At 35.4% G+C, this 19,538-nt stretch overlaps 1 protein-coding gene across 2 annotated transcripts; it reads right to left on the bottom strand.

Moving 5' to 3' along the window:
* Nucleotides 1-9,603: 9,603 nt before the first annotated feature.
* Nucleotides 9,604-17,617, bottom strand: LOC131543968 (mucin-5AC-like). Of its 2 annotated transcripts, none has more exons than XM_058781813.1 (10): nt 13,226-17,617; nt 12,927-13,090; nt 12,427-12,598; nt 12,079-12,329; nt 11,409-11,592; nt 11,039-11,231; nt 10,697-10,875; nt 10,540-10,609; nt 10,256-10,407; nt 9,604-9,789 (listed from the first exon to the last, which is right to left on the bottom strand). In XM_058781813.1, the coding sequence occupies exons 1-10, from the start codon at nt 16,047-16,049 to the stop codon at nt 9,698-9,700; spliced, it is 4,281 nt and encodes a 1,426-aa protein (XP_058637796.1). In that variant the 5' UTR covers nt 16,050-17,617; the 3' UTR covers nt 9,604-9,697. The 2 variants fall into 2 exon arrangements, with proteins under 2 accessions (XP_058637796.1, XP_058637797.1); XM_058781814.1 differs by having other exon boundaries at nt 12,927-12,958.
* Between the last annotated feature and the right edge of the window lie 1,921 nt (nt 17,618-19,538).

Here is a 19,538-nt window from a genome sequence, read left to right as displayed (position 1 = left end):
AGGGACGTAAGATTGAACTAAAGGTGGGGCCACATGTTTATTTTGTATGACAGCATAATGTAACATTTAGCTGATAGATTTCCATACCTGTATTTAGAATCCATGAATAAATGAGGCTCATTTTTAGAAACTAAATTGATTTAACGTCAGAAAATAAAAAATAAAAAATAAATGTATTAATAATAATAATGATGATAATGATAATAATAATAATGGTCAGCTGAAATTTGAATTTGAAGCCACATCAATAAATATTCAATCAATGTTCATTTTAATTTCTTCTTTCAACCATGCATCCCTTTGTTCATGACGTCTTTAATCAATCTTTATAGTTTTACACTGAAAAAATTGGGTATAGAATCTATTTTCACTCATAAATTCCTATTAACTTCACAGAAAAATTACAAAGAAAAGCAGAGTAACATATTTTAATTTAATTTAATTTAATTTAATTTAATTTAATTTAATTTAATTTAATTTAATTTAATTTAATTTAATTTAATTTAATTTAATTTAATTTAATTTTTTGTAAAACGTACATACAACATTTTTAAAAAAACATTTTTGGTTCTAGGAAACAAACTTCTATTATCTATTAAGTCTATTATTCTTATTCTTATTCTTATTATACTTTGTCTTGTTCATCTATTGTGACTATAATTAGAAACTACATTTGAGCTATACCATCTATATAAAACAAGCATGAAAGCCTATGTAAAAGTAAACTTGATTTAGTTTGAGCTCATTTTAATTTAGTTACTGACATGTTTCTGGGACATTTTTTATTAAAGACTGTTTATTTTAACTTGAACTTCATTAGACATGCCATTGAGTCAAAATGTTGAAAATCTGCTAGAAAAATAATAGAAATATTTGAAATCAAGCAATAGCTGGAAATGTCATTATATGTGTAAATGTTTGTGGTTTTGGTGTGTCTTTTCTGTAATGCAAGAGAAAGGATTGTGACAATGCAAGGGGTGGGGAACTCTTTTGAACTAATGATGTATAAATATTGAGTCCTTAGTGCATTAATCCTCAAAAGTGACGCAACGCTGTGAACACTCCTTAACAAAACTTTAGACGCTGTGTTACTTTTAGCGCAAGGAAATGTTTTTGCATAAAAGCAATTATTTCTTGTGACCAATAGGGTGAGTCATGAAACGTTTCCAGGATCCGCATCCTGATTAAAGGACATTTAAAAAAAAAAGATACTGTAAACACCAGAATGTAAATACAAATCATTTACATTTTAAGTCCAATTCTCTTTCATAAAAATAATTTATAACATTTGTTGCCAAACTATAGTAATTAAGTCCTAAAGCATCATATTCAAGATTTATCAGTTGAGTCCAAAGCAGAAACATTTGAAGTTGTTTTATTTGATAATTGTTATTATTAGTTTATTATTATTATTATTATTAAAATAAGGTGAGCTAATCCCCAGAATCTTCCAAAGTATCCTAAACTCAGGTTTATGTAATGTTAGAGGATGTGTCCATGGCCACCAAGCCTATGAAAACTGTTTGCTGAAACTGGGATCTGGCATGTTTTCTCACGCTCTTCGTCATAATTTGCTATATGCTGCATTATCTCACAAGCACAAAGCAAACAGATGGAGCTTTATATGGTCTTTGGCGTAAAATGGATTCAGGATTCAGAAATTAGCTCAATGGCTCAACAGCATAATTCAAACACACATTGTCATGATTGATGCTCTGCTATGGCATGGTATATGCAACTGAAGATTAAATTGAGGTAAGTTAAAGCCTTTATGTAAAGGTTACTTTCGCAATACTTGAATAAATATACTTGAGGGAGAGAACCGGAAAAAACAGACAAAAACATTTACTTCTGTCGTGGCAATTTCCATTTCATTGAAGGTATGAGACAAAAATCTTTTGAAGATTTATTTTCTTGCAAGAAAATGTCTACAGTTATACAGTCATAAAGATTGGTTGAGGAGTGCAACAAAGAAGAAATACTTTGATTCAGCATTAAATACTCTAATCAAATCAGGATGCTTCTATCTCATCCAATCATATTCAACATTTAAAATATCTAACTATGTCCCCTATATGTGTTTCTAAGTAACTATTTAATGCAAATCATCTTCTTTGAAGCTAGGATGTAGGGTCTCTAAAGTAATACTTCCTGTTTTACACTTGTCTGCACACACACATTTCCTGTTGTTCATTTAGCACATCAAAATAATTCATTTTTTAACTTATTAACAACAACAACAAAAGGTATTATTTGGAGCAAAGGGGTTTAATTTATGATTCAAGTCCCATAAAACAGATATCCAAATATCATTGGTTCTCATGAAAAATTGCATGTGATGGTCTTCATTTCTAAGTCCTTTCAGAAAATAGTATCTACTAATTGTATAACTATACATGTTCCTTATGAATCTGTGGCATAATATTGCAAAGTGATTCATACACTGAAAAAATAATATGACCGTTTAAAATTTATTTAAAGTCCATTTTTATATGGTTTCCTGTTTAAACATGTTTCGTTCAGTTTTTCTAAAAGCAAAGTCAAGTCAAAGTTTATTTCTATAGCACGTTTAAAAGCAACAGAGTTGTGCCAAAGTGCTGTACAACAGAAACAAATACAATACAGCAAATACAGTATATAAAAAAAATAAAAAAAACATCATATGAAAATTAAAAACATAAAACAGAATCCAAGCCAAATTGGCAACAGAGCCTTAAGCAGGCATTATTCAAAAGCCAGGGAGAACAAATAAGATTTGAGAACAGACTTAAAACTAGCTAGTGAAGAAGCGAGTCTCACATTTACAGGCAGACTATTCCAGAGTTTCGGGGCAGTAGCTGAAAAAGCCCGGCCACCCTTGGTTTTACAGCGACAACGAGGGACCGTAAGAGAAACTGATTACTGGACCTAAGAGCTCTTTGAGGAGAGTAAGCCATCAGAAGGTCACTGATATACCGTATTGTCCCGAATAGAAGACGACCCTGATTATAAGACGACCCCCTTTTTCCAGATGTACCTTTTGGAAAAAGGCTTTTTGAAAACCAAATCTTGTTTTGTTTTGTTTTGTTTTTTTTCTCTCTGTAAAACACATTTTTTTCTTAAGTTATTTTCAAATTGCATATTTTTCCTATTTTAATTTTTGTTTTGAAAGTATGGTAAATACTGGTAAAATGTACCAACAATGACATTGAAAAATATACACTTTTTGATACACCATTGAAATAACAGGTAGCCCATTTGAATTATATAACATTTAGGCTATCCATCTCATAGTAGCCTACCAAAATTTTATTATCAGTAGAAGTGAAATATTATTGTAGTCTTCAAATCTGGGTACTGTCTTATGTTTTAAAATCACTTACAGAGGAAGTTTGGTCCCATCAGACTAACATGACAGTCACGACTTGTGCCGCTGTAAGCTTTTCTTTTTCTTTTTTCACTCGCGATGTTTACAACACATTATATTACATATTTCATGGCACACTCGTTTTATGCGTTTTTGGCGCGACCTATTGTTGTGGGTGTATTATTGACATGTCAAAGTCTAGACCCCGAATATAAGACGACCGCGTTTTTTCAGATGTATTTCCAAGAAAAAAAACATCGTCTTATATTCGGGACAATACGGTATTTTGGTGCAAGGCCTGTTAACGCCTTGTACACAAAAACAGCTATTTTAGCAAATTACACTCCCCAAAGAAAAAAGAAAGAAACGTCTCGGTTACGTATGTAATCCTCGTTCCCTGATGGAGGGAATGGAGATGTTATGTCTAGGGTTGGGTACCGAAACCCGGTACCAATATGGCACCGGTACCTAAGTAACCGGTATGTACTAGAACCGAATCAGAACGCAGATTTCGGTGCCATGCCTGAGAAAATGCACGTGAACTCACGTCGGAAAGCTCAAATAATACAAGTCCAACAAATCTTTGTGGTAGTAACGCAAGTGTGCTGTTTTCACATTCCGACTTAAAAGCACAACTCGGGAAATGAGAGCATCTGAGGAGCGCGTGAATGCAGAAATTACACTTGCTCTGACAGCAGCAGGTAGCGTTCCATTAACCAGCTAAGCTAAACATGCTTAAATTAGGGCTGGGCGATATGAGCAAAAATTCATATCTCGGTATCTTTTGGCTGATGTGTTGTGTATATATCTCGGTATTTTGTATTTGGATTAAACAAATAAAGTGAATGTAAGCATGTTGGCATATATTATGTGCAAAAAGGGTTAAAATCACATTACATTCTAATATTGTAACATTTCAATCTAAAAACAAAAATAATGCTTTTAAAGCAGAAGTTAAATTTACTAAACACAGACTGAGTAGAAATGGCTATTTTGATTACCCCATTACTTTACAGTTAGTGCTATCATACAAATACACTTACTTGTAGGTTTAAAATTCTGCATACATCACATTTATTGCCCAACTACAAATATTTCAGCAAAATGTATATTTTAGTCAGAGTTATTGCGCTCCGTCTGTTTGGCGCGCGTGCGCGCGGAGGCGCTCGTTCTAAATGAAGTCTGTGAAGTTTAGCGGAGAATCGCAAAGCAAAAGCTCACGCACTTCTGACAGCAAAATGGAAATATTTCCATAGCTTTCTAACATTTACAGATGGAGAATATGTAAATTCACATTATCTGTGAAATGCAAGTATGCATTAGGGAAAACAACACATCTCAAACACATTAAACAGCACGTCTCTGTCAGAGCCGCTTTAAACTGAAACTATAGGCTAGTATATCTTACGAGTTTGTTTTTTTTAAAGCCCTTCATATAAAGCTTGTCACGTTTAGAACAAATTGTATTATGCACTTTCTCCGCAGCAGTTCAGTCTGTGTCCTCCCTAGATATTTTTTCAGCTGCGCTCGAAACAAGCTTATAAAGAATATATCGATATATCATAGTAACTCAATATACCGCCCAGCCCTAGCTTAAATTAAAATGCCTATAACTAAAATGATCTTGTATTCACGTTTTTAAACCTGTTGTCCAACAAAAGAGAACATTATAACCTTTTAGTCCACAGCAGTTAAATGCTTCCTTTTGTGATCTGATGTAGCTTCTTGTCACAGAATGAGGCAGAAAATATGTTCCATAGGCTACTAATGCATCGATTAGCAATGGATTATTAATATACTTAATTATTATGAAAATACCAGCGATGGCTTGAATAACACAGATAAACTATATATTGTTGTAGTCGAGTGTTTAATGTATTTGTTTCATCATTCAAAACATTTATATCTTCTGTTTACTCAGTTACAGCAATAGCAATGCCTTTGTCCATATTGGGGATTTCCTGGAGCTTCATGAGTTGCATATACAGTATGTTTATATATACATATACCTGTGTATATATATATATATATAACAAGTATCGGTTCAGGCACCGTTTAGGCACCGGCACCGTTTTAAAAGTATCGATTTGGCACCGGTATCGGAAAAAACCCAAACGATACCCAACCCTATACAGCACTGTTTTCAGCTTTATATCTGGTATATAGTCATCTGTAAATATTTTATTTTTTTCAGGGTTTTTTACTTTGTTTTTCTATAAGTGACTTTTGCATGCACACAAGAAACTTTTTTGTGACCTCGAGAAACTATTCACATGCGCATGGGAATTTTTTGCATGCTTACGCATTACAATTTCTAGTTTTATATAACCTATTTCCTTTGTGCATCACTGCCATCTTACTATGAATAAAGTGAGAGCATGGATGCACATGCATTAATAGAGATCTACTTGCTCAAAATTTGGCTTTCCTTATGGTACCTCTAATATCAAGGCCTAATGTCCAATTTAGCACATTCTCTGCAGCAGCAGAAAAACCATGACACGAAATGGGCTGATGGCATAATACAGCTGTGTGCATTGTCCTATTCGCCAAGTTCAAGGGTCTATAAAAAAAAAGACTGGTATTGTTTTAGAAATGTGGCTGTCGTTAGGGCAGTAAGTCATATTTAAAGGCCTTAGGTCTATTTAACGCATATTCTGTGGCGGCCAAGACACCACACAGCTAAATGTCACAACAGGTGGCACAGTGTGCATTGTCCTATATGATAAGTTTAATGGTTTCTCGTGCACACATAAAAGTCTGTATATTTTTTATTTTTTGCAAGAGCTAAGAATATCGTGAGAAGAAACCCAAAACGCAAAACATTTTTCATAATTAAAAAGTGCACCTTGAATTCATTCAGTTGTGTTTGACAATCACTAAAGAATCACTAAACAGCTTCCATGAAAACACTTCTTGTATGATAAACTTATTTTCATAAAATTCTTAATTTTCTATTATAAAAAACTAAATGGGGGCAAAAGTCTGGAAATGCTAATATTTTTCCATACTCTGCTTTCTTTTTTCCATACTTTTCCAAACCTGGAAAATACTTAAATCAAATTCCATACTTTTACAAACCACGTAGGAACCCTGCATGACGCTTTCAAATAGTCAAGATTTCACAGTCAAAATGATTAAGAACAGCAAGGGAACTGCATTTATTTATTCAAACAATTACAACAAGATATAAAGAGAATGCACTGAGGCATAATTTGTTTTATTAATTCAATGTAGATTAATGCGACTTTTCTTATTCAATGCTTATATCACTGCTTTATGTACGAATGCATGCAAGGATCCATCTGGACAGGAAAGCTGTGCTTCCATCTTTCTTGTCATCTTCAAATTTGTCAAAAACAGAGAAACTGTTTTTCAGAACACACACACACACACACACACACTGTATGGTTTGCTATCCTTGTGGGGACTCTCCATAGGCGTAATGCTTTTTCTACCGTACAGACCGTATATTCTATTGCCCTACACCAACCCTACACCTAAACCTACCCCTTACAGGAAACTTTCTGCATTTTTAGATTTTCAAAAAACTTCATTCTGTGTGATTTATTAGCTTGTTTACCCGTGGGGTCATGCCAATTTAGGTTCCCATGAGTCTGTGTGTATTCAGGTTTAAGTCCCAACCTGAATAGAAAAACAGGTACACACACATACACACACACACACACACACACACACACACACAAAGACTCAAAGTAAGTAACTGTGTTAACAGTCCAGGACAATATAGAGGGCCAAAGGGAAATATGACACTCTACATTTCTTTTAGCAAAACTAAGAGGGGACGACACTTTTATCAGCAAAAGCTCAAAAAAGTCATTAGAGCTATTAGTCTATTAACATTTTTAATTTAATTAATTACATGATGTTTCGATTAATTCATCTTTTTGTTAAATGAGAAAGTATCAAGTAGACATTACAAATTGTAGCTTTAGAAATATTTAATTTGATTCAACAAAAAAATATATATTACACATAACATTTAGGCTACAACGGCCTAACATAAACTATGGAACATAAAAGAAGATAATTTGAGAAACATCTCAGTATTGTTTGATCATACAATGAAAGTCATTGGTAACCAAAACAGCTTTGTTACGAACAGTCTTCAAAACCTTCTTTTTGAGGTTTGAAATGACATGATGGACATGAGAATAAATGATGACAGAATTTTATTTTTTTAGGGGTGAACCATCCCTTAAATGTTTTTATTATTATTATTATTATTATTAATTAAATGATACTCTAAATAAGAAACTAAATCTGCCAGCAGGTGGCGGTAAATGTCTTCAGTCGATTCGTTCAAATGGCTGATTCATTCAGGAATGAAGTAAAAGACTCTCTTTATGAATGAGTCTTTGAATTATTGATTCACACGATTCGTTCAAAAGGAGACACACAACTATTCTGCTATGGCTTTAAAGGTAATATATTCTTTGCAAAATTGAGCAAAAAACACAATATTGTGTTTAAAATATAACACAATATATTTATATATCAATATATATATTTCTTATTTACAGAACTGTTGTATAAAATCACATTTAAACTCGTTATATTCGGGACAAAATCAGCACTCGTGTGATACTGCTCTCCCTGCTCATGTGATATTGTATAAAATATGAGCCAAAACACATACAGGGGCATTTTTGCACCAATATGTTGAATTATTAGGGCATAACTGCATTTATGAAGTTATTACCCTGTATTATATTTGTCAACAGTGAACTGTATGAGCCCTAACCCTAATCCTACCCATCGCATAGCATATACACGGCAAAGTCCATTTCCCCGGTAACGCTGTACACAAAGCAGCACTGCACTCACAAATGCTGCTTTACCAGGCATTTCAGGCATGATGAAATGAAAATGAGACCGATTGAGCAAGTAAGGTAAAAATAAATGCATATTATATGACAATGAAAGTGTTTAGAATGAATGTAAGAATGGACTGTGAATACATGAAGAGGTCATTGCAGTACTGTGGATGAGCCCTCTCTGCCACACAAATCGATTCACTTCCAATACACAAGCTCTTGATTCAATTTGATTTTTGATATAACCTCAGCCCTCAGGTACAGTACATGTCAGTTTTTCTCATAAGCAATCAGTCTCTCAACTTACGATGTAAACAGAGAACCCTGTTAAAGTGTTTTACCTTGAAATATCAGTTTCAAAATCATTCTAATACTTTCTTCTAATAAGAAAAATGGCTTGTGTTTTTTTCCCACGATCCCCCAAATGTCTTTTCTGGGAGAATGTAAGTTTGGTGAGCTGGTACGAAATTCCGCAAAAAGCGCGACCGTTTAATTACGACAGTGGTATATTTACGATAGTGAATTCCACTCACTGAACTCTAGGGGGCTCCAAAGTCGCAAAAATACACAAAACTACATACAGCTGCTTTAGTGCCAGATTTACTAAAAAAGGCAAATTCCTACAACAATGTCAGCCGCAAACTCTGTTCATGCCTTTTCATCACTAATTTCTCACTGTGCTTCTTCAGTAAATTCTGACAGTCATATTTTAATTCCAAAAGAGGGTTTACGCTGGCACACACTTAAATCTGGTCCTTTAATGTTAATATTACTGAGCCCAAACTAATAAATTCAATCCCTATTTAGTTTTTCTATAATATTCAACATTCGAATAAAACATTTACGGTAATTTTCATACAAACCTTTTAATTAGGTCCATATAATTATGTTTTTACTCCAATTCATTGTTGAAATAAGCGTGGCTTTCAAAATTTATTCAAACACAATAAATGAGTCACAGGTTACATAAAAATATGATGAATATTTGATAAAGTGCATAGGCCTATATGTAGCAAACGCTCCTCTCTAGATTTTTTTTTTTTTTCCTATTTGACTTGGCTACGTTGATCGAATTGGTCTATAATTGATTGGTTTCCCTGCATGGTAAAAAAAAAAAAAAAACCACATAAATAAAGATTGAAAAGTAAGTTTGAGTTGTTTTGCAGGTCAGATTTGGACAAACCCAGAAGTGAGTTATTTTAACTTAAGTATGTTGTGTTGTTCATTTAACCTGGCATAATGGATGATTTATGCTAGTTCATTTTTACAGGAAAACAGGTTGTTGTTTTTTTTGCCTCATTCATAGGTTTATATTGCCAGATTGATTTAAATTTTGTAAAATAACCACTCTGTTCACATGATACGTTGTTTATTGTTATTATTATACTATTTTGGAGTTTTAAATACAGCATAGTTTATATAGTTTTTATTGATTAAATACATTTAAATTCATTAAACAAACATTTTAGAAATAAACATTTAATATTTAAAGTAACATTCGGTGTAATCCCTGTCATCCCTTTCCACTGAAATAGTGCTGGTTCTTGTTCTGGTGTGTTTCTGAAATCTCTGCCACTGCCCCTCGTTTCTGAGAGCCCAGGATTTCTGAAAACATAGCAAAGACATACCAGATTAAATAAAATTGATTAAAACCTTAATATCATAGCATAAATCCACTGATTTGGCAGCGCTAAGATGAGGTAAATGCAACGTTACTTGTCAAATTGTTTACAAGCTGTTTTATTGAAGTCTTTCCGTGGTTGAAAAGACTGACTGAGCAATGGCATGAGGCATAACATTAGCCTTTTTAAATGACTTAAAATGATTAATCATTTATTTTATTTATTTTTTAACAAACTAAAGGACCCTCTAGAATGTAGTATTAAGATTTTGCACTGGAATAGCCAAGCCTGTTTATTATAGTAGGGTGTCAACATTTGGCTATATAGTGTATCTTTATATTCATTATACACCAACAGATCAAAGGTAGAGTTGTAGTAAAGTCTTTAGTTGTGAAAGAAAATGTGAAATGGCATTAAATCTGACAAAATAAATATTAAATTACACTTACCATCTTTCAGTGCAGCTTGCTTACAGCTTGCAACACAGACATTAGAATTAGGTCGCACACGTGTAGTACCACTTGGGCAGTAACATCCCTCCCATAGCATTGATTCCTGATTTCTGAATGCATTATTGCCATGTAAATAATTTAGATTAAATCTAAAATGACACAAAATAAGGATAAATCATTCCCTTTCAATTTCACTTTTCTTCACTGCATTTGCACTGCATTTTATATACACAAACATTCTTAAGTATTCAGAAAACATCAAGATTTCAAATAGGATCTACCTTCCATCACAGGTTGATTCCACTTGAGGACCACAAGCTTTATATGTTTGTGGTTTATCGCATTTAAAATCTGAATGGAAATTAAAATGGTAGCATGTTTGTAAAAATAACAACAATAAATGTTGTTCTGACGCAATTATACTAAGATAATACTGACCACACACTCCATTTGTTAAACCTCTCCAGTCTACACATACTCCTGCCATAGCGCATTCCCTGGCATAGGCCTGCAGTCTGGCACAGCCAACGGCTTTGTTGTTCATTTTACACACATCAGAGTTACAGGCTGACATGTAGGGCTCAAAAGGGACGAACTTATGGCATTTCTCAAAAAGCCTGTAGAGATGATCAGTAGAGTCCTTAATAATTAGCCACATTTACCTGATTTAAAATTATAATCTTTTTTTCTTTTTTCTTTATTAGTTTAAAATTAAAAAAAAAAAAAAGTGTTCACAAACCAGTATTACTTAATTTTAAAATAATGTAATGACATACTTACTTGCGTTCCATTATTTTGCATATTGCAGAAGAAGGGCATGGTTTTGATATGGACTCAGGTCTTGGTGACAGAACGTTGTTGTTATTGTTGTTTTTATTATGCACATGCCAATATGGAGCCATGTCTTGGCAAGATGATATAATGGTGCCATTTGGCAAGCGACAATCATTCCTTTGGTTATTATCGCACACACCTAAAAACACAAAATCAGAGTTAAAAAAGTATCTTAAATAATTCTGAGATAGCACAGCACAATACAGTTTATTTCATTTCTGTTTGAAGTATCACTGGAAATGAACAAAAAAGGACAGAAATTACACATTCACAATTTAATCTGCATTTCATAATTTTAACAAGACAGTGAACCTACCACACTGGCCCTCTGTGTTACCATGGAACTTTTGCCATGGGAGATGAATGGAGAACATTGTGCCAGTAAAAGAGATGTGTGCATCAATCTCAGATATGACCACAAGAGACGCTGTGCCATTCTCTGTGGCACGGAACTCTTTATTTTCAAATGGCAACTTGACTTTCTTTTGATTCACATAAATCTAAAAAAACAAAAACAAACAGACAAACAAGCATAAGCTTGTAAGTCACGAATATTCTATTTCATAGCACTTACTTAAAATATAATTCTCTTAAAAAGTAAATCAATGAAAACTGAAAACTTTACTATACTATCTCGCCATAACCACTTACAAACCTTAAACTAAAAGCTGACTGGCCCATAACTCCCTTGAGGTTTCTAATATATACATTATATATAAATATCCACTAAATAAATAAATTTATTTATTTATTCTGGATGTAATTTTGAGAACCAAGCCACATTTTCACAAGAATGCAAATTTGTGATTTAGATTAGGAGCTGTTAACTTGGTTGGGGATGGTGGTAGATGAGTCTGGAAAAGTCTTCATGCAATTAATGCACTATAAAGCATTTTAAAGTACTTCTTTAAAAGACAATTGTCACAAAGAGACTCTTATTCTGAAATTTTCAATTGAATTTTTTAACAAGGATTTAGTGTATTTACCAAATTCATTACAGTTCCACCAGAAATCCTCAGAGACATGAAGATCTCAAAATATTTGTAGCGAACCGTCAGGGACTTGGGGCAGGGACTTGAGGCATCTTCAGAATCACACAAGACATTATCGACCACAACACTGAAATTAAACTTCGGATCAATTTCTTTCACAAGCACATTAGTAAGGTTTCCTTGAAAAGGGTAATATATTCCATCAAATGTAATGTAATGTAGGTGGTGAAAGCCATTGCAGATACCTGAAACAACATGCACAGGTCATTTTCAGTGCAACAATATACTATGAGACAGTAACTGATTAATTAGATAGAACATCAGATATCCATCTTAACTCACATTGGCACTCATATTTAAAACAACATCCAGACTCGTCAGCAACTTTCAGTGGTGGAAATTTGTTCTTGCACACAGGATACTGCACAGGATCACAGTGTACTGCTTTACGCTCCATTGTACCATTTATGCATGTGCCTATAGAGCAATTTCCCATATGAATAGATTCACCATTCTAAAAAATAAATTTAAAAAGGACAGTTATTCAGGATGTTGTAGTATATTGTCCTCTGTTACCTTCTGAAGTTATAATTTATTATTACTATTATTATAATTATTATTATATTATTGCTATTGTTTTCTGACTCCTTTGTTAACATAAATGATTTTATGACAGTAATACAATTTAATGCAATTTAAAATGTCTCCAATAATAAAAATAATAATTTAAAAACTATATATTTGACAAAGATATTCCCACAAACAATTTACTCAAAGAAAACAAAATCTAAATTGAGACATCAAAAATGTATAATATGAGCCTCAATTATGAAAGTACTTACTTTAAGGGGAGGCATATGTTTATCACAGTTGCCTGTCAATGGCAACACTGGTGTTAAACAGGGTACAGATAATTTTATCACATTACACTTCTTATCTTTTGTTTTGACACATTTTGCAATGTAACACCATCCATCACCATCAGTTTTATTGTACATTTCTGATTCTGTAGAATAAAAAATGCCATAATTTTCAAGAGGTTAAGAGAAAATAAACAGATTTTTAATTAATTATGACAAAAACAGAATAATTGGTGCATGTATACATAAAACGTAACAATAAATATATTCAAGATAATTACCTGGCTTAAACGTATTGCCATTCATTTCACAGACACAGTCTTGATTTGCAGTGATGTGACCTCCTGTTGAACCTGTAATAATTGGCAAACTTCTTGTGGTGATAATTGTGATGTTTGAAAAATACTGATTCGTTTGTGTAATTTTGGATGATATTCCACACAATCCATGACAATGCAATATTTTAATCTCATAATCAAAACATTGTTGCGTAACACCTTGGTTCTTGTTTAAACAAACTAGTCCATCTTCAGAATTGCATGTTACTACCTGGCCCAGCTGTGAAAGAAGCAGTCCAGGGTAGAGTTTTGCATGGCATTCAACCTCAGTTGGAGCAGAGCTAATATTAAGATATGCATTCGTTATTGCGTTTATAGGTATAATTTCACCACCTTCAGGCCCTGTTGTTGGGCTGCCAAAGTCCATCCAGTCTGACCACTGGCAAATACATTTAGAAGGAGATGTTTTTGAAATGGTTGTATTCATAGCTCTTGTTGGGGGTACAGTGGTTGTGCTTACACTTGTGGAGGAATTGTATAAAGCTAGAGTCAATGCTGCTGGTAAAGTTGCACTAACACAATCCCGATGACAACACAGCAATCTCATCTCATAGTCAAAGCACTGCTGGGAAATATTTTGTTTTTTATTTAGGCAAACAAGTCCATCTTTAAGATTACACTTCACTACCTGACCAAGCTGTGATACAGGAAGTCGGGGATAAAGTTTCGCACGGCATTCAATTGCCTGTGGTATTGAGCAGGAGGTTGGATAGGTGTCAGTGATGATTTTGACTGGTAAATGTTTACCACCTTCTGGACCTTTTGTTGGTCTACCAAAATCCAACCATTTTGACCACTGACAAATGCATGGAGGGGTGGGAATAAGTGGGGATGGTTTTGATGTCTTGGAAGGTGTATAAGTTGCTGAAGGTGTACTTGAAATTGTGGCTGTTGTTGAACTTGGCAACCTAGAAGGAGTTGTTGGTGTCTGTGTGGAGTTGTCACATTTTCCATGACAGCATAATACTCGGATATTATAATCAAAGCATTGCTGTGTGTTATCTTGATATTTGTTCAAACACAGTAGCCCATCTTTTTCATTACAAATAACATCCTGTCCAAGCTGTAAAAGAGAAAGTCGAGGATAATGTTTTGCATGGCATTCCACCTTCTTTGGGGCTGAACAGAGGGAAGGATACGTATCTGTTATTTTTTTGATTGTTATTTTTTTACCGCCTTCAGGTCCTACTGTCGGGCCACCAAAGTCCAACGATTCTGACCATTGACAAATACATTCAGGGGTAGAAGTAACCGGTTTTGATGTAATGAAAGGTAATATCTGTTGTATAGAAGTTGTACCTGAAGAAGCTGTTGCTGGTGTGCTTGTTCTTGAAAGTGAAAACCTGGTAGAGGCTGCTGCCTGTGTGGAGCTGCTACATTGTCCATGACAGCATAATACTCTGATTTCATAGTCAAAGCATTGCTGGGTAATATCTTGATTTTTGTTAAAACACATAAGTCCATCTTTTGCATTACATATCACAACCTGGCCAAGCTGTGAAAGAGAAAGTTCAGGGTAAAGTTTTGCACGGCATTCTAATTCTGTTGGTGCTGAGCAGTTGGAAGGATAGGTGCCAGTTATTCTTTTGATGGAAATCATTTTACCACCTTCAGGACCTGTCGTCGGGCTACCGAAGTCCATCCAGTCTGACCACTGGCAAATACATCCAATGGTAGGAGTAAACAAAGGGATTTTTGGGGTCAGTGCTGTGGTACTGCCACAATTTCCATCACAGCAGGATACTCTGATTTCATAGTCAAAACACTGATGTGTAATGTCTTGGTATTTGTTCAAGCACACAAGCCCATCTTTGGCATTACATTTCACAACCTGGTCAAGTTGGGAAAGAGACAATCTGGGATATTTTTTTGCACGACATTCAACTTCCTTTGGTGCAGAGCAGACTGTAGGATAATTGTCCAAAATTCTTTTGATTGATATCCTTTCACCACCTTCAGGACCTGTTGTTGGACCCCCAAAGTCCAACCATTCTGACCAAAGACAAATGCAGGTAGGGTTAGGAGTATGTGTGGCTGTTTTGGACAGTGGAGACGTTGTTGAAGCAGTTGACAGAGATAATGAAGTTACTGGAGTTGTGTATAGGCTAGTACCACTGGAGAAACTTTGGAGTGTTGGTGTTGTAGACGGTAGGGCAGGCATGATAGGTGACGAAACTGGTGTTGAAATTTTGGATGTGTTTGTACTTGCGAAGAAACTTTCAATTGTTTGTTTTGTATTTGGTGATACAGACATGGTAGCTGCTGAAACCATAGTGGTGGTTGGACAGTGTGTTGTGTTGCTGCTATTTTTTCCAACACAACAGAATACTCTAATTTCATAGTCAAAGCACTGCTGTTCAAGGCTTTGGTTTTTATTCAAGCAAATCAGCCCATCTTTCACATTGCATTTCACAACCTGTCCGAGCTGTGAAAGAGGAACTCCAGGGTAATGTTTTGCACGGCATTCCACATCCTTTGGTGCTGAGCAGATGATATGATAAGTTTCAGTTATTTTTTTAATAGGTACTATTTCACCTCCATCAGGTCCTGTTGTTGGGCCACCAAAATTAATCCATTCTGACCAGTTACAAATACAGCCAGGGGTAGGAGAAAGGGTCATTGATTTTGGTGTTGTGGAAGTTGTTGAAGAAATTGTTGAAGAACTTGCAGCAGATGTTATTGTTATGTTAGATATGCTTGAACCAGTGGAGGAACTTTGGACCATTGGCATTGTAGTTGATCGTTTAGGCAAGCTTGTTGATGACATTCTAGAAGCAGTTGGAATCGGTGATTTTGTTGAGAAATTGCCACAGTTTCTGTCACAACAGAATACTCTGATTTCATAGTCAAAGCATTGCTGTGCGTGGCCTTGGTTTTTGTTCGAGCAGACCAGTCCATGTTTTACATTACATTCTACAACCTGTCCAAGTTGTGAAAGAGGACACCAGGGTATAGTTTAGCACGACATTCCACTTCTTTTGGCGCTGAGCAGTTTGTAGAAAAGGTAGAGATAGGTATTATTTCACCACCTTTAACACCTGTTGTTGGGCTACCGAAGTCATTCCAGTCTGACCAATGGCAAATGCATAAAGGTGTAGGACATAGGTGGTTGTTTTTAGTGTTGTGAAAGTTGGAAAAGTTATTGAATGAGTTGTAGAAGATGTTATTGTGACTGAAGATGGAGATATACTTGTTTCATTGTAGGAGATGCCAGGTGAAAAAGATGGTGAAGGTGTACCTGTAGAGATTTTTGTTGGAGTTGTGAATATACTTTACCAGTGGGAGAACTCTGGACTCTTGGGCTTGTAACTAGTTGTGTAAACCTGCTTGTTGAAGAAATTGAAGGTGTAGCAGAAAACTTTGTTGAAGTTGTAGCTGTAGTTGACCATATGCCTTTACTTGTGAAGGAAATAAAGCTTGTTGATGTTGTAGTCGATGGTGTAGCTGTAGAAATTGTTATTGCTGGACCTGTAGACATGCTTGAAATGGTGGATGAACTATACCCTGAAGATGCTGCAGTTAGTGGTATACGCACACTTGTTGATGACATCCTTGTAGCTGTTGTAGTTAAAGATCGTGTTATCATGCTTGTAGTGTTGGAGGAATTCTGGACTGTAGTTGTTTTTGTCTGTGGTGTAGTCATGCCAGGTGAAATTGATGGCAAAGCCGTACCAGTAGAAATTGCTGTTGATGTACCTGTAGATAGGCTTGTAATGGTGGAGGAACTATGTAATGTTGAAGTTGTAGTTAGTGGTATACGCACATTTGTTGACGACATCCTTGTAGCTGTTGTAGTTAAAGTTTTTGTTGTCATGCTTGTAATATTGGAGGAATTCTGGACTGTAGTTATATTTGTCTGTGGCATAATCATGCCAGGTGATAATGGTTGTGAAGATGTAGCAGCAGAAATAGTTGATGTACCTGTAGATCTGCTTGTAATGGATGAACTATGTCCTCTTGAAGTTGAATATAGTGGAATATAGTGGTATATGCTTGTAGTATTGGAGGAATTCTTAACTGTAGGTGTTTTACTCAGTGGTGTAGTAATGCCAGTTGAAAATCTTGGTGAAGGTGTAGCAGTAGAGATTGATGTTAAAGCTGTGGGTATACTTATACCAGTGGGGGAACTCTGGACTGCTGGACTTGTAACGTGTGTAAACCTGCTTGTTGAAAATGTTGAAGGTGTAGCAGAAAACATTGATGAAGTCGTTGCTGTAGTTGATATGCTCTCACTTGGTATAGGTGTCCTGGCAGAAAAAGTTGGTGAAGGTGTAGCATTAGAAATTGTTGATAGATCTGTGAATATGTTTGTAACAGTGGAAGAACTTTGGACCATTGACCAACTTGGTGGTATATGCACATTTGCAGATGACATTGTTGTAACAGCTGTAGTTGATGACTGTGTTGTGTTGTTGCCACAGTTTTCATCACAACACAATACTCTAATCTCATAGTCATAGCATTGCTGTGAAAGGCCTTGGTGTTTATTTAAGCAAACTAGTCCATCTTTCATATTGCATTTCACAGCCTGGCCCAGCTGTGAAATATGAACTCCAGGATAATGTTTTGCACGACATTCTACTTCCTTTGGCACTGAGCAAACGGTGTGATAATTCTCAGTTATTCTTCTGACAGGTACTATTTCTCCACCATCAGGACCTGTTGTTGGTCCTCCAAAGTTGTTCCAGTCTGACCAATGACAATTACATCCAGGAGTAGGAGTAAGTGTGTTTGTTCTCAATGTTGTGGGTGTTAGAGAAGTCATTGATGGAGTTGCAGAAGATGTTTTGTTGTTGGAGTTATAGATATGCTTGTGATAATGGAGGAATTCTGGAACTGTTGATGTTTTAGTCAGTGGTGTAGTTATGCCAGTTGAAAATCTTGATGAAGGTGTACCTGTAGAGATTGATGTTAAAGCTGTGGGTATACTTATACCAGTGGGGGAACTCTGGACTGCTGGACTTGTAACGTGTGTAAACCTGCTTGTTGAAAATGTTGAAGGTGTAGCAGAAAACATTGATGAAGTCGTTGCTGTAGTTCTCGATATGCTCTCACTTGGTATAGGTGTCCTGGCAGAAAAAGTTGGTGAAGGTGTAGCATTAGAAATTGTTGATAGATCTGTGAATATGTTTGTAACAGTGGAAGAACTTTGGACCATTGACCAACTTGGTGGTACATGCACACTTGTTGATGACATTGTTGTAACAGCTGTACTTGAGGACTGTGTTGTGATGTTGCCACAGTTTTCATCACAACAGAATACTCTAATCTCATAGTCATAGCATTGCTGTGAAAGGCCTTGATGTTTATTTAAGCAAACTAGTCCATCTTTCATATTGCATTTCACAGCCTGGCCCAGTTGTGAAAGAGGAATTCCAGGATAATGTTTTGCGACATTCTACTTCCTTTGGCACTGAGCAAATCTTGTGATAATTCTCAGTTATTCTTCTGATAGCTACTATTTCTCCACCATCAGGACCTGTTGTTGGTCCTCCAAAGTTGTTCAGTCTGACCAGTGACAGTTACACCCAGGGGTAGGAGTAAGCGTGTTTGTTCTCAATGTTGTGGGTGTTAAAGAAGTCATTGATGGAGTTGCAGAAGATGTTTTTGTTGTTGGAGTTATAGATATGCTTGTGATGATGGGGGAATTCTGAACTGTTGATGTTTTAGTCAGTGGTGTAGTTATGCCAGTTGAAAATCTTGATGAAGGTGTACCTGTAGATGATGCTGTTGGAGTTGTAGGTATGCTTTTACCAGTTGAGGAACTCTGTACTCTCAGAGATGTAATTTGTTGTGAAAAGTTGCTTGTTGAAGAAATTGAAGGTGTAGCAGTTATCCTTGTTGAAGCTGTTGCTGTAGTTGTTGATAAGCTTTTACTTGTGGATGAAGTTATGCTTGTTGATGAGGTAGCTGATGTTGTAGGCATGCTGGCTGACATAGTTGGCAAAGCCATACCAGTAGAAATTGTTGTTGATGTACCTGCAGATCTGGTTGAAATTGTGGAGGAACTATGCACTCTTGACGTTGAAGTTAGTGGTATATACACACTTGTTGATGATATCCTGCAGCTTCTGTAGTTAAAGATTGTTTTGTCATGCTTGTAGTATTGGAGGAATTCTGGACTGTAGATGTTTTTATCTGTGGTGTAGTCATGCCAGGTGAAAATCTTGGTGAAGGTGTAGCAGTAGAGATTGTTGTTAAAGTTGTAGATATGCTTTTACCAGTGGGGAACTCTGGACTGCTGGTCTTGTAACAT

The sequence above is a fragment of the Onychostoma macrolepis genome, chromosome 07 (assembly GCF_012432095.1).
Source record: "Onychostoma macrolepis isolate SWU-2019 chromosome 07, ASM1243209v1, whole genome shotgun sequence".
Lineage (NCBI taxonomy): Eukaryota > Metazoa > Chordata > Actinopteri > Cypriniformes > Cyprinidae > Onychostoma > Onychostoma macrolepis.
This window is presented reverse-complemented; position numbering and strand designations above follow the sequence as displayed.